The sequence below is a fragment of the Gymnodraco acuticeps genome, unplaced genomic scaffold (genome assembly GCF_902827175.1).
Source record: "Gymnodraco acuticeps unplaced genomic scaffold, fGymAcu1.1, whole genome shotgun sequence".
NCBI classification, from domain to species: Eukaryota; Metazoa; Chordata; class Actinopteri; order Perciformes; family Bathydraconidae; genus Gymnodraco; species Gymnodraco acuticeps.
The window spans coordinates 2,791,370-2,816,185 of record NW_022990693.1 but is presented as its reverse complement, the minus strand read 5'-3'; the positions used below and the strand labels follow the sequence as shown (position 1 = coordinate 2,816,185).

At 42.1% G+C, this 24,816-nt stretch overlaps 1 protein-coding gene across 3 annotated transcripts in view; it reads right to left on the bottom strand.

Annotated features, from left to right (window-relative positions):
* The window catches only part of zgc:101731 (SNARE_SNAP25N and SNARE_SNAP23C domain-containing protein), a 36,765-nt gene that overhangs the window by 3,177 nt on the left and 8,772 nt on the right, over nt 1-24,816 (bottom strand). The window contains exons 1-4 of one of the 3 annotated variants that reach the window (XM_034230534.1): nt 4,512-4,710; nt 2,844-2,885; nt 2,546-2,594; nt 880-991 (exon numbers count right to left, since the gene is read on the bottom strand). In XM_034230534.1, coding sequence (XP_034086425.1) covers nt 880-991; nt 2,546-2,594; nt 2,844-2,885; nt 4,512-4,547 — 239 coding nt within the window. In that variant the 5' untranslated portion in view covers nt 4,548-4,710. Of the gene's footprint in view, nt 1-879; nt 992-1,893; nt 2,012-2,545; nt 2,595-2,843; nt 2,886-4,511; nt 4,711-24,816 lie in introns of those variants that run through there. The other 2 variants (XM_034230535.1, XM_034230533.1) reach the window with 2 other exon arrangements.

Here is a 24,816-nt window from a genome sequence, read left to right as displayed (position 1 = left end):
AATATGGGTACAGTAGTTGTCTATGTATACAGTAGAGAAGTTAAACATGTTGTAAAGACGATATCTAAACAGCTTTAAAAAATCTATAGGGCATCGAAGCAAGCATGCATAAACAAAAGAATCAAAGAGACAATTTTTGATAAAGTGAGAGTAAAAATGTGAATGTAAATATATATGTAATTGAAGTCTCACTGATACACATAGCACGCATACTCATACAAAGGAAGGTTTCAAAAGGATTATGCTGCACGATTTGTGTGAGTGTTTGTTAACAGGTACAAATAATAATTTTCATGTTGAATTACTCCTTTAATTCTAAATCACTTTTTTAATAGAAAGCTTTCTTTAGTTTTCTATGAGGGACCACCATATTCTGTAGTTTTCTCAGAAAATGTGTACCAGTCAAACACACACACACACACATGCACACACACACACACACACACACACACACACACACACACACACACACACACACACACACACACACACACACACACACACATATACCATGTATACATACATGCATTTCCTGGAGACTTATCCTAACCTTAACCATAACCAACACATGCCTAACCCTAACCCTTACCCTTAACCTTAACCTTACCCTAATCCTAAACCTAACCAAGTCTTCACCCTAAAATTAATGATTCCCCTCATGGGGACCTCCAATTTGTCCCCATAAGGGAGGCGAGTCCCCACACGTGACTGTGTAAACAGATTTAGGTCCCCACAAGTATAGTAATGCTAGGCCACACACACACACACACACACACACACCACACACACACACACACACACACACACACACACACACACACACACACACACACACACACACACACACACACACACACACACACACACACACACACATACTTATCACAGGAGCAGAGGCCACAGCACTTGCCCAGGTCAGTCAGGTTTTTCTCGGCCTCCTTCATATCAGAGTTTATCTGATCCAAGCCCTCCTCTACACGCTCCAACTGCTCTATGAGAGGAGAAGGAGGAGGATCAAGGAGCATGCAGGAGGAGAGGAAGAAAGGAAGTGCCAGGAGAGGAGAAGGAGGTACATTGGATGTAAGAAAACATAAAGGAGAAGGAAGAAATAAAATGAAGATATGTACAATAAAGGATGAAAAGGAGGATGGAAGAGGAGAGCGGAGGAAGAAGGCAAAACAAAATCAGCAACTATTTCCTTAAAGCCCCACAACAGAACTGAAAAAGCAGCCAGTAGCGACTGAATGTAAGACGCCCAAAACAAAAAAATAAAGAATTGGCTTAGAATAAATAATGTCACTTTGGCCACACGCGGCCCAGCCGTCCCACTTTTTTGCACCAAGACCTCCATACCCAGTTCCATCATGTTTTATCCATCCGTTTTGATTAGATTGGAATGAGGGGTTTACTCATTATTGAAGATTGTACCCGAGAAAGGCGGAATAATGTCCAGTATTTTAAATACGGAAATTATTCAATTTGTGGTGCCTAAAATCGATGGATGGATGGAAGGATGGATGATGGATGGTTAAATGGATGGGTGGATGGATGGATGGTTAAATGGATGGATGGATGGGTGGATGGATGGATGGATGATGGGTGGATGATGGGTGGGTGGATGGATGGTTAAATGGATGGATGGATGGATGATGGGTGGATGATGAATGGATGGATGATGGGTGGATGATGGATGGATGGATGATGGATGGATGATGGATGGACGGATGGATGGATAGAAGGATAGATGGAGGGGATGGTTGGAGGACTGTTTTTCATGTACAATGGGGTTTCTATTTTAATGCAAAATTCCATTAAAACCATATGGCTTCAGCTCAGACAAAGGAACTGGGCGACAGTTGGTTAAAGGTGTGGATCCCAGAAACCAGAACCTACTTCCTGATTGGCCAGATACAAAGACCACAGCAGTGGGCCATGTCTGTCAGGTTCTTCTCTGCCTCCCTCATGTCCCTGTTGATGGTGTCCATGCCTTCCTCAATACGCTCCAACTGCTCTGTTAGGAACACGGGTTTTTATGGTGCTGGGTTTAATAGTGATGTAACAACGTTAGAGACAGACAATATGGAACATATGGTTTCAACTGGCTGATCTGATTGATGTTCAGACCATGTTGTCAATCCCTAGAAATCCAACCTAGAATCTGTGATTTACATTAATAGGTTCGAACATCGTGTTCTGAATAGATGTGAGATGCAAAGAAAGTAAACTAAGGAGGGTGAGGGGTGTGCCTTTTCCCCAGCATTCACATGGCTTTCCTGTCACCTCTACTATGCAATTATCTCTGCAATTTTCCTTGTGTTCTGAATTGGTCATTAGTTAGTTGGTTGTCATTGCAAGAGCAGCATCAACTATAATACCTCTTGGAAAGGCTGGGGAGGGGGTTGAAAAGTTGTCTTTTACCACTTTAAATATTGGACCATAAATATCCCTACCTTCTTCCATCGAAAGCAGACTTTTCTATTTTATAGTCAAGAACACTTTAAACAAGCCAAAAAAAGAGACTTAAAGATCCAACATAATTGATTACCTCCTTGTTCATCCAGCATGACCACAGCTCTGATTCCAGCATCTTTACTCTGCAGAAAAGAGCACATAAAGCCACACAAAAACAGACAGCACATTACTGTAAGCAAGCTGTTGATGTGATCATTGGCACCTGAATGACACACAATATCAACACTAGTGTACATTTTTTATCAAACTTGGGAATAACATAATATGTCAGACTTCCTAATCAACATGCAGTCCTCCTGAGTCGTCTACCACTAATTTTGTGTGTGTGTGCGTGCGTGCGTGCATGTGTGTGTGTTTACATGTGTGTGTACCTCTTCAACCAGCTGCATCATCCGCCTTGTGCTCTCCAGGGACTGGAAGACATACAATGAGCACTTGAACATACAGTACATACAAATTGCAGTCAGCTAAACATTTAAACATAGGCATCATATGACACAATCTATATGGAGAACAAGGCTTACAAATATATATTCACAACGAATTTAAGTTATAGTAATTATTTCAAGTAAATTATTTTGGGTGTCATCACACTAAACTTAAAACTATATAATATATCATCTTGTCTGTCCCATCATCTGTAACTAACTGACATGTTTGTTTTCTCAACAATATAAGTGAACTCTCAAACTCTAAAAAACGACATTAAAAACACTCAACAGCATGTCTATTTCAAGAAATCATGATCCTGTCACTCAAGATAATACGATAACACTTTGTTTTGAGCTTTTCCAGCGGGAACTATTTTCCTTCTACCGAACTACACCCCCACCCTCCAATCGTATCACCACGTGGAAGGAAGCATGCATCTACTCGACTAGACAACATTACAGCTCAACTGAGGAGGACACAATTGATTTTGCATCTTGCACGAGTACATCTTGCACGAGTAGATGCACGCTTCATTGTGAACGATTGGCAGGTAGAGTGCTGCAGTGCTGTTACTTCACTGTCACTTCACTGGTTTCTCGTGAATAACCGGGTCATGATTTCTGAAAATAATTTCATTAAATTGGAGGCCGGCGTCTCTAAGGTAAGGAAAGGCAAGTTTATTTATAAAGCACTTTTCTGAGTTCTGGGTGCCATTCAATGCTTAATAAACCAGCAGCATTATTTTTTAAATCAATTATTTGACAAACATAAAGCCAGTGTAAAGACCTCAGAACAGGAGTGATGTGACCCACTTTCTTAGTGTTAGTGAGGACTCGAGCAGCAGCGTTCTGAATTAGCTGCAGCCTTCTATTCGATGTTTTAGTGAGACCTGTGAAGACACCATTACAGTAGTCGAGTCTACTGAAGATAAAAGCATGGACAAGTTTTTCCAAATCCTGCTGTGACATTAGTCTTTTAATCCTAGATATGTTCTTAAGGTGATAGTAGGCTGACTTAGTAATTATTTTAATGTGACTGTTGAAACTCAGGTCAGAGTCCATGACTACACCTAGATTTCTGGCTTTATCTGTTGTTTTGAACATTTCCGACTGAAGCTCAGTGCAGACTTTTATTTGTTCAGCACTAAGATCTAATAATACTAAAACTGAGATCAATTGATATCTCCACACAATTCTGACAAAAACAACTAAATTGATCAACTGCTGGGAAAAGTAAGGATTTTTTTACTTAAAGGTCCCATGTCATGCTTTTCCGGTTATTACCCGTCCCCTTGTGTGTTATGAAGGTTTTTATGCATGTGAATGGTCTGCAGAGTCAAAAACCCTCAAAGTACACCCTGTACGGAGTAAAACTCCAACACAGAAAATACCTCCCCAAAACGCCTCGTTGGAGATTTCTCATTTTCCAATGTTTTCTTCCTGGGTATCGCGACGTAGGGATACCCAGTAGCCACGCCCAGAGCCTATCTCTGCCAGCCGAACATATATACTGTTGGATGCTCAGGTTCAGTTCAAAACTGTATCCAGTCATGCCAACGAGGGTCTGTTTCCTGTCTTGTGAGGAGAAATCTTCAATGTATGCCTTACCGAGGGCAGAACCACGACGAAGTCAGTGGTTGACATTTCTTGTTAACACTGTTCCTTCAGATGTTCGAGCCGGTATTGTACTGTGTGCACCGCATTTCACGGACCAAAGCTTGGCAAACATTGCAGCGATTCATATGCACAGCGTAGGACACGGAAGGACGATGCTGTTCCTACTTTGTTTGGACCAGCGGGAGATTCGGGTACACAACCTGTAAATATGTATTTTTGTTTGTGTATTTATGATGTTTAAAACAAACAAGGTATATCTACCACGACTGTTTAAATGGGTACACTTTTTTTCGGGCTGCTAAGCCATTGACACAGGACAGCAGAACGCCTACACATCTTCCGGTGCAGACTGAAAACTCATCTCTTTCGACTCCACTTCGAGCGATAGAATTACTAACAAAGAACTGCTAACAGAGCACTTATATACTAATAAAGGACTGGCCTATCTACAGCCAATTGAGTAGCACTTGAAATGTTTGGCTCTATGAAACCTGATGTACTTATATGAATCTGTTTTCTTCAAGTTTGTGTCTTCCTGGTCGAATGTACTTATTGTGAGTCGCTTTGGATAAAAGCGTCAGCTAAATGCAATGTAATGACACAGTGCTAACTGGGCTAACTAAGTTGCTAGCTTTTCCATATATCAACTCCAATGTCAGCAGATGGCCTTACATGTATCTCATAGCAGGAGAATGTCTGCATTCACAAACAAAATACTCTTAGACAGTATACTCCGGGTGATTTACCGTACGGTCAGTAGGCCTACATTATAGTTGGCGTTCCTAGCGTGTATGCTACCGAGCTACCGTTCCTAGCGTGTATGCTACCGAGCTAAACAAGAAGGATACCAAGAGCTAGACTAGGTAAAACATTGTTTTAGGAGCTCCAACAAGCCGTTTAGGACAGAGTGAATATACATAATACTATGCTGCATGAGAAACCAATGTGAATTTGGAAAATTGCACAGTATAAATCTATTTTAGTATACCTCAACAATGAAATTATGATCAGTAGAAATGGCCATGACATGGGACCTTTAACAATGATCTGTCCCTTTTTTAAAGAGCAACTTGCAGGTTTTTTTTATACTAGATTTATGCTTAACCTTGCCTGAAAATTACAATTTAAAAAAAGTTAACCTGTAAAGCCCCTGTCACACTGTCCCGAAATTGACACACGATAAAGGAAATGTTCAAATTCGGCTGTGATCGTAGCAACATCGGGCCATTCGTGAGGGCATCTAAGCCATCGTATGACCGCCGGTGGAGTTTCTCAGGCTCCGGCAGCAACTTTGTGAGCGGCAACTTCGTAAGGCACTCGTGAGGGCATCTTGTCAAGTCGTGTCATCTTCGTGTTATCATCGGTGCATTCGCCCTCACTCTGATCGGGGCGAATGCCCGATGGCACCGATGATAACAAGATGCCCTAACGATGGCCTTACGAAGGGCAAAATTGACACACGAATTCAACACGAAAATTAACCTTCGCAAGGTCCTTCGGCTATTTTTTGACATGCCAAAGATTTTGCCACCGCTCACGAAGTTGCTGCCAGAGCCTGAGAAACTCCACCGGCGGTCATACGAAGGCTTAAGATGCCCTCACGAATGGCCCGATGTTGCTACGATCACAGCCGAATTTGAACATTTCCTTTATCGTGTGTCCATCTGGTTGTTTTATTGCACAACAAAATCATGTAAAAATATTATGTAAATAACCCAATTTGTGTTCTGTGAAACTGAAAAGGATATAATATATTATTTTGAAGGCGAGTTGGCAGGAAGTTGTGGTTGCTATGGAAACAACAACATGACGGAGAACACGTAATATCTTCTACATATAAAGACGGAGAAAGTAAAGAACAAAGTCTGAAAATATCAGTACAGTATCATAGTACTTATAACATAATTGTTTGTGTTACTTTCGTTGCAGTTGTATGTCTTAAATGTAATGTAAATGTTGCCTTCGTGTGTGGTTCGGGGCCATCTTCGTGCGAAATTCACAATTCAATATTCGTGTGTCCATCGGGTGTACATTTCGGGACAGTGGGACAGGGGCTTTAAGCACTGAGCCTGTTTTTCAGGTCTCAGGCTCGAAAATGACATTCCCAGAACAAATTACCATAACTACACTTCTCAAAGGGGAAAATTAATAATCTTTTTTCTCAAAGTAATGATAAACCTGTGAGTCTGATGTAGAAAAGTCAGAATCAATATAGATGTTTTTTTATTTTAAAGAAAATGCAGATTGAACATAGTCAAAAAACTGTAAATGATAGTGTCCGTTCAAAAATTATTTTTTACTTATAGTGAAAACTACCCTTGCCTTGGATGATGGTAAGGTAGACTAAAAGCTTTAGGAATCCAAAGTACAACATATAATAAGTACCCTGTATCAAGATTGATGCAAAACAAGTGACATTTGACCTTTTTTAGAGAGGTTTAGCAAAAATAACTCCACCTCTGGGGTCATTTGGGTGGAAATGGCCGTTTTTACCGTTTCTCTGGAACCCATTGTTTCTCTTTTTGACCGTTAGAGCCAATATAATCGAAGGGGAATTTCCACATACACACACACACACCTTACCATTGAGAAATGAGAGCTATGCGCACCAGAGTTCCCGTTAGAATATTTTTTCGCCGGTCAACATGTCCGTTAAAGTTTAAATCTTCCTGACAACATTTGAAAAGTGCCGGTCAAAGGTTTTCTTTGTTATTTATTGAGCTTTAAAACAAATTGATATGATTCGATATTAAACAAACTAATTATAGTAGATTAACTACATTATTCAAAAGTGTACAGTAATTTACAATAACACGGGAATAATAAACGGAGCGCTCTCTCCCTGTCCTGACAGCCCGTCAGTATCATGCAGCTCGCGGATCAGTAATGAGTGACCCGACAGTAAGACTAAACATATCTATAACTAGTTTAGGTAGTTTGAGAGGTAATTAAAATAGCTACGTGTGATATTCTAACCTGAAGTGTGTTCAGGGGCGGCGTGTGCTGTAGGCTAGGGAAGGCTAAGCCTTCCCAAATATTTGTGTAACTGCATCCTGGTAAAATAAAAATATAATGTCTTTGACATTAGCGCTGCTATGCAGCCACCTGTGCCCTGTACCACGAAGCCAGTTCAACAGACCCTGGATATGCTTGAGTTATCTTAACTAACCCTAACAAACGAGATCTCGCTAAACGGTCCTACGGCGCTGGTTATCAACTCGGTAAATCAAGCCAGGGTTTCTCTCTCCAGCTAAGAACGCGTTCACGTGAAAGGGGCGGGGTTAGCTACATTTGACCAATCACAAACAGGGACAGGTGTACTGACAGCGCAACATCATACTTCATTAATGAAAAGTAAACTAATATTAGACAAATATGAACTTTAAACATCCATGATGACTTAAACATATAATCCAGGATAAGCCACATAGTTGCACCTGCAAGGAGAATACAGAACAACTCGTTAAAAAATAAACTACCGAGTGTTTGAAAGCGTACAACAGTTTTATGATACTGCCCCATCTAAAACACGAGGGGATCTGACTTTATTACATTTGAGTTGAGTGTTTCGTCCACTTAATGTGTTGCTTAAAATAATACGTCTGCATACAGTATGTGACAATGTAACTAAGTGTTGTACGGCCAGATACGGCTCGAGAAGCTGACTCAGATAAGGAAATATTGTGATATCGATGTGAGATCGATGATCTGATTGATGATGTGATGTCAGTGTGATATGAATGATAAGTGCGACACGTCGGCGTCTTCTCTTTATACGGCAGTTTAAACTGCATTTCCTTTTTCCTGTAATATGACTTGAGAGATTTAAACTCCGCACACTGAGCTCTGATTGATCAGCAGGTGGTGCTTTCACTGAGTTGATCTCTTTTCTATAGACGCCGGAGGCGGGCAGCGTAAGATGAAAAAAAAAGTTATTTAGCCTTCCCAAACCTGAGCCTCACGCGCCGCCTATGAGTGTGTGTGTTTTGTTCCGCTCACCGCTGCAGGTGATCATGCAGAGCTGTGTGTCGACTCGTCAGCAGCAGCTGATCTCTCTCTCCCGTCAGATTAGACTTCACTCACGTTTATGTCCATATCGATCAGATCTAGCTAGTTCTAGCTAATGATATGACTACCTGCTTATTAAAAGACACCTAAACAATAAGTGTCGCTATGCAACTGGGTGAGGCCACAAAGTATAGCGCAGCATTATGCATTTGTTTACATGCCCACCGGAACCCCGAGGCATTACCAACAGATCAACGCACAATCAACCCATACAGGACATCTCTTTCTCCACATTAAGTGTTAGACATTATAATTGACTATTCTTGTCTGTCACATACTCTTTTGTCTGTCACATAAGTGGCGCAAGTTGCGCAACTGATGCGGTATTGCGCTAAACGGAAATTATTTTTGACCGGACACTTTGACCGGAGAGATTTAGATTTGCCGGTCTTCAGCATATTTTACCGGTCATAGTCCGGTAATTACAGGCTAACGGGAACTCTGGTGCGCACCCAGTTTTGCATAAGAGCGAACCTATCTCTCACTCTGACATCTGGAAACGGAAAAGCAGGTTTATTGCTTATGGATTATCATAAATCATTTCAAAGGGACACAGACACATTAGATTAACCTATGGATTAGTTTCTTCCCGTTATATGGATATAAAACTGTTGTAAGGTCATATCATTGCATGTTAGTTCACCAGTCCACTAGGTGGCACTGTGACATTGAAGTTGTTGCCGTTCCATAAGCATAAAAGAGGAACTGGGGGCTATGTTGTTATGCTAAGTATGTGATGAACCGGAGTCGCAGCTCGGCGCTACCAGAAACCAATAAACTCCACTATGCTCACCAGAAGCCTCCTGTGAGTTACTACAAAATGGCGACGAGGATAAAAGTACAGCAGATGCCTGGTGGAAATGCACACAAATGAGCGAGACTGTTGAGTGGCTACGTTAACGGCACCAAACACCGGACAGTGGTGTGAGCTAGAAGATGGCGACGGCAACGGTAGGAAACACCGCTCCTTTTGATAGTCAATCCCAGACGTGGGAGGAATATTGTGAGGTTCTCCAATATTTCTTTGAAGCTAATGAGATCGAAGATGCAGGTCGGCAGAAAGCTATTTTGCTCAGTTCAGTTGGCAGTCAGACTTACTTACTTATGAGGAACCTTATCAGCCCGGCGAGGCCAGGAGATAATATGTTTGATGAGCTTGTTCAGCTGCTGAAAGACCATTTCAACCCCAAACCCAGTGAAATTGTACAGCGCTACAAATTTAACTCAAGAAGTAGGAAGCTGGGAGAAACAGTCATGGAGTATGTTGCTGTGCTAAGGAAATTAGCACAAGATTGTAACTATGGAGACAAGTTAACAGAAATGCTGCGTGACTGATCTGTGGGATTGGGGAGGATCGCATACAACGGCGATTGTTGTCAGAGCCGGATTTGACCTTCGACAGGGCACTGAAGCTGGCCCAGGCTATTGAGACAGCCAGCAAGGATGTGAGAGACTTACAGTCACTGGAGTCAGCACCCTCGCACATGAGAGCACCTGAGGCAGTGCACAAGATGACGGCAAGGCAGAGCCCCAGTGAGCAGCAGCACCAGCATAAGGCTTGTTACAGGTGTGGCAGTGAGCAGCACATAGCTGGGGACTGTAGGTTTATTAAAGAAACCTGTCACAAGTGTGGGAAGATAGGCCATATTCAGAAAGTGTGTAGGTCAAAAGTCTCAGTTAGTGCTTCACAAGCAAAAGGGGGTGGAGTATATCAGAGATATAAGCATGTGAAAACTAGGGATGCCAGCGATTATTCGATTAATCGTTACAGTCTCCATAATCGAATATTATTTTTAAAAATCGATTTTATTTATATATTTTGTTATTATTATTTATGTTTTTTTTTTTCTTGCTTAGTTTCAACCAAAATATAGACTAATGCTAATAATAGTATTAACAATTGTAAATGGCCATTGGTCACACCACCAGTTTGTTTTACTGTAAACTTGGAGGAAGCCTGCATGCAGAGCAGACTGCTGCTGCAGCACGCGACACACCGCCCCCACCCCCACCCTCCCTCACACGTGCGACTAAAGATGAACAAAGCGGCATGTAAAAAGAGTTCCTCCTCGTGGAACTACTTCGAACTTATAAGTACAAAGGAAGTGAAATGCAAGCTCTGCGAAAAGACGTTGGTCTATCATAGCTCAACCTCAGCAATGCGTTCGCATTTGACAGCCTACAGCCTGTATTAATAATAGCATTGCAATAAATAAATTGCTATAATAATATTTATTGCAATGCTGCTATCATTAACACAAGCCGTAGCCTGTATTTAATAATGGCAGCATTGCAACAAATACATTCTGCGCGCATAGCGCATCTCCAAATAAAGGCAATGGCAGGCACTTTAGAAAATAACAAAAAATAAACCAACATCATGTTGATGTTGGTTTATTTGTCGCTTATTTTGTTTGTACTGTTAAACATGTTCCAGTAAAGAAAACAACATAATTCCTTTTGTCTGAGTTTTATTTATTTAAGTTATTATTATTTTTTGTCCCGTGGGGGGGGTCGATTAATCGATTATTATTCGCCAGGGCTGCCGAATAATCGATTTTGATCATGGTCAGTTTCTGGCAACCCTAGTGAAAACTCAGGGAGCAAACTATGTCAGCCAGGGGGATGGCGAAAAAGATGACAGACACAGATGAGATCATGTTCACTTTGTACAAAGTGGAGGAAATAGACATACCGGCAGAGGAGCCATTTCTAGAAACACTGACTATTAACGAAACTGAAACACAGTTTGAAGTAGACTCAGGATGTGGGGTAACAGTGGTGAACCACTCAGTGTACAAAACCTTATGGAGGGGAGAGGTACCAGCCCTACAACCCTGCAGACTGTCCCTACAGGACATAGGGTAAATGTTTTGGGAGCAGCTATGGTAAAAGTGCAGCACAAACAGTCAGTAAAAAACCTACTGGTGGTAGTTGTGCCAGGGACGGGCCCTAGTCTAGTTGGCAGGAACTGGATTAAGAAGCTAGGTTTGCAGTGGAGACCTGAAAGCCAGATTCACCATGTCACGGAAGAGACCTTGGAGGAGGTACTTGGGGAATATGAGGAGGTTTTCAAAGAGGAACTAGGGAAATGTAAAGGGCCCCCAGCTAAACTATATGTGGACAAGGAAGCAACCCCCAGGTTTTTTAAAGCTAGACCGGTCCCGTATGCAATGAGAGGAAGGGTTGAGGCCGAACTGGACCGTCTCCTAGCCCAGGAGATAATTGAATCGGTAAAATATGCAGAGTGGGCAGCGCCTGTGGTACCGGTGTTAAAACCAGATGACTCAGTAAGGTTGTTCGGTGATTACAAACTGACTGTAAATCGAGTATCAAAACTGGAGCAGTATCCAATTCCCAGAATTGAGGATTTGTTTGCCAACCTGTCAGGTGGACAGAAGTTCACAAAGCTAGATCTCAGTCATGCATATGACCAAATCCCTTTGGATGAAGAAGCAAAAACATATGTGATCATAAATACACACAAGGGCTTGTTCACGTATAAAGTGTTACCTTTCGGAGTATCATCTAGCCCAGCTATTTTTCAACGGACCATGGAGGGACTGCTACAGGGCATCCCTAGAGTGGCAATATTCTTGGATGACATCCTGCTGACAGGGAAAGACGACAAAGAGCATCTGCAGACTCTTGTCCTTGTGCTGAAACGGCTACAGGAGGACGGTCTCAGGCTCAAAAGAACCAAGTGTTCGTTCATGAGTGAGGAAGTGATGTTTCTGGGTCATAAGGTGGATGCCACAGGACTGCACCCTGTGCATGAGAAGGTGGAAGCAATCAAGGATGCACCCACACCTTCAAATGTGACAGAGCTCAAAGCATATCTAGGATTGTTAAACTATTATAACAAGTTCCTGCCCAGTCTGTCAACCATCCTTGCTCCAGTGCACAAACTGCTAAAAAAAGACACAAAGTGGCAGTGGGAAGAGGCACAACAGACAGCGTGTAAAAAGTCAAAAGACATGATGCAGTCAGCTGAAGTGGTGGTGCATTCTGACCCAGAGAAGGACATGTGTATCATGTGACGCATCACCATATGGATTAGGTGTTGTGCTCTCACATCGCATGCCAGATAGAACTGAAAGACCCATTGGATTTACATCACGGACATTAAATGCTGCAGAGAAAAACTACTCACAACTTGACAAGGAAGGACTGGCAGTGATTTTTGGAATAAAACGCTTCCACAAGTACATCTATGGACGGAAGTTTACTATAGTGACGGATCACAAGCCCCTGTTGTCACTTTTCAGTGAGATGCGAGCAGTAGCCCAAATGGCATCACCGAGGATCCAACGTTGGGCCGTGACCTTGAGAGCCTATGAATACACCATAGTGTACAAAGAAGGGAAGTACCACAACAATGCAGACGCACTGAGCCGCCTGCCCCTACCAGAGAAACCTGACCTGGGGAGGCCAGAAGAGAGGGTTCTCATGCTGGAGAGTTCTGACATCACACTTGTCACTGCTGACCAAGTGAAATATGGACAGACAAGGATCCAGTGCTCTCACGGGTGCGGGAATTGGTACACAGAGGCTGGTCATCAGAATTAAGAGAGATTGAGTTTGGCCCTTATGCAATGAGGAAACAGGAACTCAGTATCCAAAATGGGTGTATGTTGTGGGGCGCAAGAGTTATTGTGCCAAAGCCAGGCCAAGAAAGTGTTTTGAGACAGCTTCATCAATGCCGTCCAGGATGAAAGCACTGGCTAGGAGCTATGTATGGTGGCCAAAGCTCGACAAGGATGTAGAGGATACTGTCAAGTCCTGTATAACATGTCAAGAGCACCGAAATGTTCCGGCACCAGCTCCGTTACACCACTGGGATTGGCCTGATAAGCCCTGGAGTCGTATTCATGTGGATTATGCTGGGCCATTCATGGGGAAGATGTTTTTTGTGCTCATCGATGCACACTCAAAATGGATGGATGTGGTTCCAGTCAATTCTGCCACTTCAGCCACTACAATTGAGTGCCTGCGTACCAGTTTCAGTAACCATGGACTGCCTGAATTGTTGGTGTCTGATAATGGCACCTGTTTCATCAGCACAGAGTTAGAAGATTTCCTGAAAATAAATGGTATCCGTCATGTGACCTCTGCACCCTATCACGCCTCCAGTAACGGGTTAGCAGAGACAGGGGTACAGACATTTAAAAGGATGATGAAAAAATGTCCAGAAGGCACACTGACAGCCAAGGTAGCCAGAGTGTTATTTAGTTATCGTGTGACTCCTCACACTACAACAGATCTGTCACCAGCAGAGCTGCTTCTCGGGAGGAAGCTACGTTGCTGTTTGGATTAAATTCATCCAGATCTGTGCATGAAGGTGAAAGAAAAACACGAAAGACAAATAAGAGATCATGACAAAAAGGCAAAGGGGCGCTGGTTCAAAACAGGAGACTCAGTGCTGACGAGAAACTTCAGTCTTGGACCCAAGTGGATTCCAGGAATCATAGAGTCAGTGACAGGGCCAGTGTCATATAAAGTGATGCTGGGTGATGGGAGAGTAGTCAGGAGACATGTGGACCAGATTCATGCTCACCACCAAAGACCAGAAAAACACCATGAAAGACAACAGACTGACTCGACTCAGCTAAGTCAGGAAAGGAGAGACATGGTAGGACGTTGAGAGTGTGGTGCTCAGTGGGGACGAGTTGGAAGAGCCAGCAGCTACAGTAGCTGCAGCAGCAGAGAGGGTCCATGGAACTGTGGAAAATACAAGTCCAGGGAAGAGACAGTCAAAAAGAGAGACTAAGTTACCCAGTTACCTCAAAGACTTCCAGCTAAGCTAAGAAGGGAATAGATAATACTGTTGTGAGTCACCTGTTAGGTTTAATAAAATATTGTTACAGTGTTACAATGTTCATGTTGGATGTATATAACCTGCTTGAGGGGAAGGGGATGTTGTAAGGTCATATCATTGCATGTTAGTTCACCAGTCCACTAGGTGGCACTGTGACATTGAAGTTGTTGCCGTTCCATAAGCATAAAAGAGGAACTGGGGGCTATGTTGTTATGCTAAGTATGTGATGAACCGGAGTCGCAGCTCGGCGCTACCAGAAACCAATAAACTCCACTATGCTCACCAGAAGCCTCCTGTGAGTTACTACAAAAACATTCATAGTTTATTGAATATTAAGATGCCCTCAGACCATACTTGCCAACCTTGAGACATCAGAAATCGGGAGCATTTCCAAAACCACCGCGGGGGGGGGGCTAGTGGATCGCCGGAGCTGCAATTAGATTAACATTAACATGCTTATTGTAGTTGTGAGTGCACTGCCTTGCGGCCTGTAGCACCGTCCTTGATGGAGTATATGTGTGGGCTGGACCTGTATTTTACAGGAAAGTGAGCAGAGGGTAGAATTGTCGATTCTTGTTCTGTTTGCTGTGACTATCTTCCTCACCCTCTGACTTTCAGTTGCGCGCGCTACTAAAGAGACGCGCTACCATGGAAAACCAAACAATAGTGTAGCTGTTTTAAAGTCCGAGTGGAAACAGTCGTGAGTAAATCTGATTTTGTCAGAAATCGGGAGAAATGTGGGAGAAATATGACCCCGGGAGGAAACCGGGAGAGGGCAATGAAATCGGGAGTCTCCCGCAAAAATCGGGAGGGTTGGCAAGTATGCCTCAGACGCTGTTTCCTGCAGATGACGCGTTTTGACGTGGGGGGGAGGGGTGGTGTAGAACAGGCTAATGCAGGATTTTATATGTTTTACGAGACATAAGGGCAGGAATTCAGAGGGAAAGGAGCCGTTTTGCGCTCTGCTACTAAAAACTGCTTTTTTTAATGTCATATGTCAAACGCGTCATATTACGTCACATGGGGGAGCAACTTTCTCTGACTCGTTCTCTGCCCAATCCGCGGTAGTAGTTTGTAGTTGGTTTGAGTGGTTGTGATTTAGTGAGCTGGTATTTTTTCGGTAATTTTACATTGCATTTCACCATTTGTAATCATGGTGAGCTGGAGTTTGTGCAGGTTGCACAAACTCCAGCTTGTCAGGACATCGAGTCCACAGTTTCCCTAACAGGAAAAGGACCGGAGCTAGCTTTCGTTCCTGGGTGCGTTGTGCATCCACCTCCCTGCAGCACATACTCTCCACAGCTGAGGCCTATCAAACAAAACGTTTATCAGGAAACCGTATTACATCTCTCTCCCCCCTTCGCTCCTCTCTCCTCTCCTAGCACCGTAAGACGGTTGCATTCGGGTAACGCGAGATACGGCTGATACTTGCGCATTAGTTTCTGTTATGGATCAGTATCAACAGTCCTGACAGTAACGTTACTATATTATCAATACTACTTTAGTTATAGCCTGATATATGATAGCTAACTTTACGATGTTGTGATGTGACTGACGTTAGCTAACATTAACTGTAGCTAACGCCGGTCACTCAGCAAGACAGCTGCCCTGTTCTCCACTGATTCTCCTCACACCACAGCTCCATTTCTCTCCGATGGCCGTTCATTCTAATCCTTGGCTGCTCCTGGTCTCTTGGCCGACTAGCAGGCTCATAATTATAAGGTTGTGGTCCGTCATATGCATACGAATATACATTTTCAACCTCTTCGGTGTCAAAACTAGCTTTGTTATCCATGTTTATTAATACGTTAGACCGGCCGCTCTCCCCCATGTGACGTCACACGCTGGTCGTCTTTTTTTATGCGGAAGTAAAAATGTCTTACAAAAACGACGCCAGATGTCACTGTAGTGTATATTAATGTATATTTTTGGGAAAATCTAGTGTATACATCATTTTCCTACACATTTATTCACTCGTGTCCAGGGACGTGCACAGACATTTGGAGGGGCTATTGCTCTATACTGGAAAAAGCCCCCCCCCCCCCCCCCCGAAAAAAAAATATAAGATCAAAACGATTATTAAATTAACTAATTTGAACAGTAATTCACATCATCATCTCATAACAAAATAAGCTAAGGCAACTACTTGCATTCAGTGACTTGATTTTTAAAATGAAAACCAGGGAAATGTTTTGTTTTGCGGTCCATATCTCATTGAAATATCTAATGTTAGTAACTATTAAAGAAAAAATGGGGACAATTCAATGTAGTTTGACCATTGTAACTGCTGTGCAGACATACTGATAAAATAGGGCTTCTATAATTACCTTAAACTCACTTAATTTCATTAATGAAACCAGTTCAATACACATTATTCTTATTCTTATTATTCTTTATGAGCACAGTAACGGTAAGGTATCTAATGGACTTATTTATTTAGTATTCCATAACTTAATAACAGATGGTCAAATTTTAAAGTAGAGACATGGCAGAAATCCTACAATAAAGCGGGACAGTGAAGTGTTCTCCTGTGAGAGGAAGATCAAGAAAAGAGAACGAGCAGCGCATTGAGGGAGTTTACCATGGATGTTTAATAGGAGTTTATGGAGCAGATGAAAAGACACAGAAAGACAAAAGCACAATAACAAGTATATGTAGGTGTTTTTTTGTAAATAACCGACGGTGTCAAGAGGAAGTAAAGTCCCTGCCATGAGAAAACTCAAAATCCATTTTCCAAAATCCGACACTAGAGGTGGTCTTAACGCACCGGCACCAATACAGTAGCCTATAATAAATATTCAGGGTTCTTACACCTTTTCCAAAGTCAAATTCAAGGACTTTTCAAGCATTTTCAAGGTGCATTTTCAAGCTTTTCAAGCATCTTACAGCTGTTGTAAATTACATATTTATATACACATACTTATACTCAAATGATTATTTCCCTACCTCACATTAAATCAGATGTTCTTTATGCTATAAACCAGTGGTTCCCAAACTTTTTGTGCCCAAGGCACACCAAAGGACAAATAAAAATCTCAAGGCACACCTATTGTGCAAAATAGCCCTTATAACACGTGTTATCACTCATATCATGTAAAATATCTGTAAATGTGCATAATTATTTACTAATGCAAAATAAAATGTGACAAAGACAACTATATTACTCATGAAATATTTATTAGCGAAATATTTCAGAAATTAATTTGAAACTTTATCAAATTAGGCTTCATCAAAGCAGCAACACTCATTTAAACCAGACAGGTCACAAAATCAAAAATGAGTCAAAGGAAACTCAGCAGAAATTCAGCACAGAGAACTGTCAATGCAAGGAAGCTGCATTGTCCATGGTCCTGAACTACAAATTATAAATGTAACATTTCAGCAATCAGCATTGAAACATGTGCTATTGTAAATATTTTTGCCGACTTACAAATTAGTGAGATACATGTGCATGTCGGGGCGCTGAGGGGAGGGCCACTCGCAAGTCCTGTTCAACAGAGAGCCGTGACCTCCTGTTGTTCTGATTACATATTACTTTAAAAAAAGTAATATATTACACTACTTCGTAACTATCTACATAAAGTAATTCGTTACTATACTCGCCGAGCACGTACGAACTGCGCATGCGTGAGTGGCAATAACTCTCCTTACCAGCAGGCGGCGGTAGTGTGTATTTGTCATTCAAAACAGGCAACAACAGAAGAAGAAGACAGAGAAGAAGAACAGACTACGTGATATAAACAAACAACAAATAGCTGTGCGGTAGCTTCACCTTAGCATGTGTTCTTTGCAGGTCTTTGTTGAGGTTTGACCACGTGGTGTTTACAGCAGTGGATAACAGCTTCTGGCCTGGACACAGTTTGCACCTCACCGTCACATTCCTGTCTATTCTTCGGACGAACTCAAAATAATGGGCATAACTCCACCCCTCGAAAGTTATCGCTGACTCAGCCATGTTTATGCAGCACTGCACGTGGAGATGTGGATGCGCAAGACGCGCAGATTACGTACATATAAACCTACAAAGTACTGATATAGTAAATTCAATAATTATTTGTGTGTAGTTGTATATTGCAATAATAACGTATGGTTGTCACAAAATCCCACGGCACACCCGGACTTGCCTCACGGCACACCGTTTGGGAACCACTGCTATAAACAACCAAATGTGTGTTTCGTGATAGCATTCTACATAAGGATGACAAATTAAAGAAAATAAAACTAAGTTTAATATTTCAAAATTAGTGATCTGTACGTAAACTGGGCATCCCATATAACCTGGCTGAGCCAATATAAAACAATCAGCCAAATAACTTTTCAATACATTATTGATTACTATTATCGAGGTACTTTTAGGTTGGCAGTAAACATAAGTCAGAGGTGAATGGTGTACTTTTCCTCCACTACATGTATTTAATACCTTTAGTTACTTTACAGATCTGGATGAATGATGTGAAATCTAATCAAGTGTTAAATCAGACTTTAGTTCCACCTGGAGTAAATTCACCAGCTACCCTGCAGAATACAAAGTCATTCAAACTAGCTGCACCTTTACCAGCTTTGAAAACACTTTAATGATCAATCATTATAAAACATATCATATTATTCTTTTACTTTCGCTACTTTAACTATATTTTTATGATAACACTTTTCTACTTTTACTTGAGGAACATTTTGAATGCAGGACTTTTACTGTAACAGACCTACACTCTGGTACTTCTACTTTTACTCAAGTACAAGATCTGAGTACTTCTACTTTTACTCAAGTACAAGATCTGAGTACTTATACTTGTACTCAAGTACAAGATCTGAGTACTTATACTTTCACTACAAGATCTGAGTACTTATACTTTTACTTAAGTACAATATCTGAGTACTTATTCCACCTTTGGTAGCGTATTAGCCTGAACTGTAGCCACAAAATCCACTGATATTTAACTCCTTCAGCCTATTTTCAGCTGCAGAAACCATTCAACTATTACATTATTCAGCTATTTCAGGACATCAAGGCTATACATGTTGTTGTTTATACCTTTTTTAAACCTTTTCTTTTCAATATTAAGCTTTTTCTGCATTTTTGTAGCTAAAAGCAGCTACCATTCAGCTAATAACATATTCAGCTTTTTCTGCATTTTCAGCTAAATTCAGCCATAAATGTTCACAGTTTACAGCATTCGCACGCATTTTCTGCAGGAAATGCATTTTCTAGTTTCAGCCAATACTTTGGCACTCCATAACTTCAGCTTATTTTCAGCTACAGAAACATTCAAATATTAAACTATTCAGCCTGTTCAGGAATCGATGGGAAACCTTCAACCTTTTCAAAATATTTCATACTTTTTGAAATATTCAGCTTTTTAAACTCTTTTTTTAACATTGAAGTCAATGGGAGATGCCTTCAAATCCACTTTTCCTACACTTTGCGCCAAATGCTTCTCCTTCCACATAATTTCAGCTAGACACTTCATTCCAACTTTCAAATGATTACAATACCTTCAGCTATAAAACTTGTATAAAAGATTCTTGTATTTTTTAAACTTTTTGAGATATTTAACTTAGTTTGGAGCTTGGTAGAGAGGCCTTTTTCAGATTTTAACATTAGAGTGGATGGAGCAGCTCGTTAACTCTAGAGTGCTTTGATCTCAAAACAGAGTGCAGGAGTGCTTGAAATTCTCCCCCAAAAATGTTTTAAACTTGCAATAATTCCCAAACCCTACACTCCTCAGACATATTTTTTCATGAAAAACGTAAGAAAACCTCTCCAAGGTTGAAAAAAATAAATAATTAAGAACAAATATTAAACAAAATGCCTCTTGAGAGCATGAAGAGACAAAAAGTTCACCTTCATCTCAATTGATTCTCCGGATCTTTCTTCAGAACAGAGAGAAGTACACTTTATACTAGGGGTGTCAAACTCAATTACATCGCGGGCCACATTAGAATTATGGTTGCACTCAAAGGGCCGGTGGTAACTTTAAGACTATATAAATATACATAGATAAAATATATATAATATAATCAGTGGCGGCGCCAGAGTATTTTTGTTGGGTAATCTATGGTAGGGCTAACCCATACAGTGGTGGGGCTCAAGTCAGTATTTGTAATGGAATTACATACACGCTATATCGCACCCCTTGACAGTGAAACGCCACGCGTGAGGCTTTTAGTAGTCTCCTTTTATCAGCTAAATTACATCGAGAGCAACAGGTGTGAGTTAAACAATACAATAGCCTATTCTGCTAATTCCACGTTGTTACAACATGCTACGCAGCGGCAGAAACAAGAAAAGTTGGCATATAGAATTGACACGGAGAGGGAGAGAGAGAGGGACGGCCCGTCTACACTACAGGCGTCGAAAAAGCTCGAAGCTGGGCGTGTCTGAGGCTTGGCGATTTTTTGCGAGCAACGCGACCAACAACCAATCACATGAATCTCCCGCCCCCGACATACAAAGCAATAGCAATGTTAAAACGAAGTAAACTGGATATAAATCCCCAAACAGGCGAAAACCTACCAGTTTCACCCACTGTCTCTGCCACCTCCCTCCATGCCTCGCTCCTCTGGTTTGTATCCCGGTAGATAAACAGAGACTGATCATACAGCACCGGGTGATTCACTACCGCTATAATGAATTTTCCCTCCATTTATTGAATATGAGGAAATGACCTGCGTAGTCTCTCCCAGCATACACGCGGTTTGATTGGCTAGCGCTTGTACTGGCAGATTTGAATACACAGGATTTCATTGGCTGACGCCAGCTTCGAGCAAGCATCGAGCCTCAAAAGTTGAACATTGTTCAACTTTTGACGCCGATAGACGCTCGCGATGCTTGCAACGCCTTGCCATGCTACCCACAATGCAGTTCGGCGAAGTTTGAAAATATCCTACGTCACCCCATTCAAATGAATGGGCGAAGCGTTGAAAGCATGTTTTGACGCCTGTAGTGTAGACGGGCCGGGAGAGTGAGGGAGAGAGACAGAGAGAGAGACACAGACACAGGTAAACAGAGAGAAACAGACACAGCACACAGGTGGCCTGTGTCTCTATTGTCATACATATTACAAAATATATTCAAAACTCACTATTCACTCTTCGGGTGGGTCGTGTGACTCTGGCACCTGTTCGACTTGTACCTCAATGCGAGGGCGTTTAAGAACAAATCTATCCATCCGAAATATACAATTAATCCTAGAAATTCTGCTGTCTGTCGGCAATTTACTCGGCGCGGGTTTGGGGACTTTTCACTGTGAACGTGACGTATCAGTAATGCATGACGCAGCAGACCCAACGTTTCGTTGCTCTGATTGGCTGTAGGTCTAGTCAAATTGCATTCGGAGGCATTTTGATCTGACCGCGGCTGCGCTGATATTATAACACGAGAGAATTTTCACACCTTTAGTGTATATAACTCCCCCACTACTTAGACTATTCCTTGCACCCCTCTAGCATAAGCCCGAATGGTCTCAACCATATTGCGTCAGTAACGTGCACTTGTTGTTACAGCAGGATCAGTTTGTGTGTTGTGAACACGACCGGTAGATTTTCGCAATCCGTGTTCTCAACATGTTTACTTTAACATACTTTTTCATGGTAGGGCTAAGCCATTTCTTGGTATGGCTGTAGCCTACCCCAGCCATACCCTGGTGCCGCCACTGAATATAATGCACAATGTAATAAACGTATTATATTCTTTGCAAGCTCTTGCGGGCCACATACAATGAGGTGGCGGGCCGGATTTGGCCCCCGGGCCTTGAGTTTGACACCCCTGCTTTAGACAAACTGCTCTCATCTTCATATTTACCACACAAAACCCCAAAAAACAACATATATCGATCATATGATCATATATGATATATGATCATATATCATTGGGGTTCCCTGATGCTCACGGTCTGGTCATTTTTTTGATCGGAGCCATAGTTTTTGAACAGGTGGCAAAATTGTCAGATATACTCCTCAATGCATTCTTAATGGGACTCAGTTCTGCAGTTGGTAAATCGTCATAACTCGTCACCATGGTAACCTTTGATCTCTGGGTTTACACCAAGCGGCAAACTGTGGGGTAGAGCCGGGAAGCCAATACGGAAGTGCCACACACTGCAGTTCATATATTGGCCGATAGGCGATGGCTGCAGAAAGGAGCAATTTCCATAGACCCCCATGTTAAAATGCCCAATTTTACAGCAGAAAAAAACATGTTTCTATCCCTGGCTCCATACATTTTATTATCGATATAGTTAGATTCCACCTTCATGATTATGGATCTGTGAGTGAATTGTTTTCTAACGCGACCCTTTATATTTATATTAGGTCTTAAAGTTTGTGCATACATTAGGGCGTTGTCACTTTGATTGACAGATACGTGCCTCACTGTCAGCTAACAGCAACTTGTCCAATCTGCTAGGCTACAACCATAGAGGCTACAACGTTAGTTAGTTGTAGTTACTGTACTTGATCCTTTAGCTGTGTTCGTGGTGATCGTGCCTGTTAGGGAATATTGTTACAAATACCAGATAATTAAAATGTCGTGCTGTGCGCTTGAATGTACTAACAGATCTTCCAAGAAGTCTACTTTCAGCTTTTTTCGGTGAGTAAAATGATAATATTATACATGTTAACCCCGTTAGCAGGTGTTTGTGTGCTTGTTAGCTTAGCCTGTTATGTAGCTTATTAGCCAGCTAAGTAACCCTTTATACATATATACAGTTTAGTTTATGATTCAGCCTTGGGTAAGACTTTTATACTATATGGCTATGATGCCCATAATGCTAAACGGGAGCAAATGTTAAAAGGGGTGGGCCGCCGGAGTCCACGCCACCGAAGCTAACGGGGCTGCAGGGTGCTAGCTCGCTAGCGCGTCCCGGCGGCCGTAGCTAGCACCCTGGGGCTCCGTTAGCTTCGGCCAGCGGCGGAGTCCGGCGTTATAACTGGAGATCAAGGAATGCATCGTAACGCGGACTTGGTTCGCCTGCAGCCCGCTGTAGTATTAGCTAAATAAATGATGTTGAGCAAGGCTTATTAAGCTGAACACCGCCACAATTATTCTGCTATGTATCGGTACTTATTTTATTTTATTAACGTGTGAATGACAAGCATTAAGAATAATACCAAATAGCTAATTATCTTGCAGATTGTCTCGTTTGATTATGAATGTAACGTTTATATAGTGGAACTACACTGTTTTATCAAAACCAAAGTGCCACGCAGTGACTTGGTATGCATGTATTTCAGCAGGAAATGTGCAACCTAGATGACATTTACCAACACAGACTATATAGAAATATTTGTAAAAGTTGTTCATGCGTTACTAAGTGAATATGGCATTAACCCTCCTGTTGTCTTCGGGTCAAATCTGACCGATTTACTACTTTCATTAATCATGTTACATTCGATTGATACTGAGAGCATGTTAGCTTAGCTTCTTAGCCTGAGCTAGGACTCGAACGTCACGCTCGTTGGCAGCAGGTCCCGCCCTCTCCCGCCTCGGCTCCGCCTCTTTGCCCTTATTTGGAGAAGGCGGGAGTTAGACTCTGACGACACCGTCGAGCCGTTAGTGGCCGACTCCGCCTACTAAGGGCTTCACGGCAACTCTGCAGAATCCTATGGGTGACGTCACGGACCCTACGTCCATTTATATATACAGTCTATGGTTAACACACACAGGTGTTTGTAAACATTCATTCACTACTACTTACATTTTATATCTTTATTTAACTCCTTCAGCCTAATGTCAGCTGCAGCAACCATTCAAATATCAAACTATTCAGCCTTTTCAACACATGATGGGGAACTTTCAATTGTTTCAAAATATGTTATACTTTTTTTCAAATATTCAGCTTTTTAAAGTATTTTTTTAACATGGAAGTTATTGCAATGCATTTGAGCTGTAACAATTACCACACACACACTCTCTTTCATGACCGAAAGAACGAGATCGCGGATACAAGCGGCCGAGATGGGTTTTCTCCGCAGGGTGGCTGGTGTCTCCCTTAGGGATAAGGTGAGAAGTTCGGTCATCAGGGAGGGACTCGGAGTTGAGCCGCTCCTCCTTCGCGTCGAAAGGAGCCAGTTGAGGTGGTTCGGGCACCTAGTTAGGATGCCACCTGGGCGCCTCCCTAGGGAGGTGTTCCAGGCACGTCCAGCTGGGAAGAGACCAAGAGGTAGACCTAGGACCAGGTGGAGGGATTATATCTCTTCGCTGGCCTGGGAGCGCCTTGGGATCCCCCAGTCAGAGCTGGTTGATGTCGCCAGGGAAAATAAAGTTTGGGGCTCTCTGCTGGAACTGCTACCCCCGCGACCCGACCACGGATAAGCGGGAGAAGATGGATGGATGGATGGACACTCTCTCTCTCTCACACACTCTCTCTCTCTCTCTCTCTCTCTCTCTGATACTCTCTCTCTCTCTCTCCT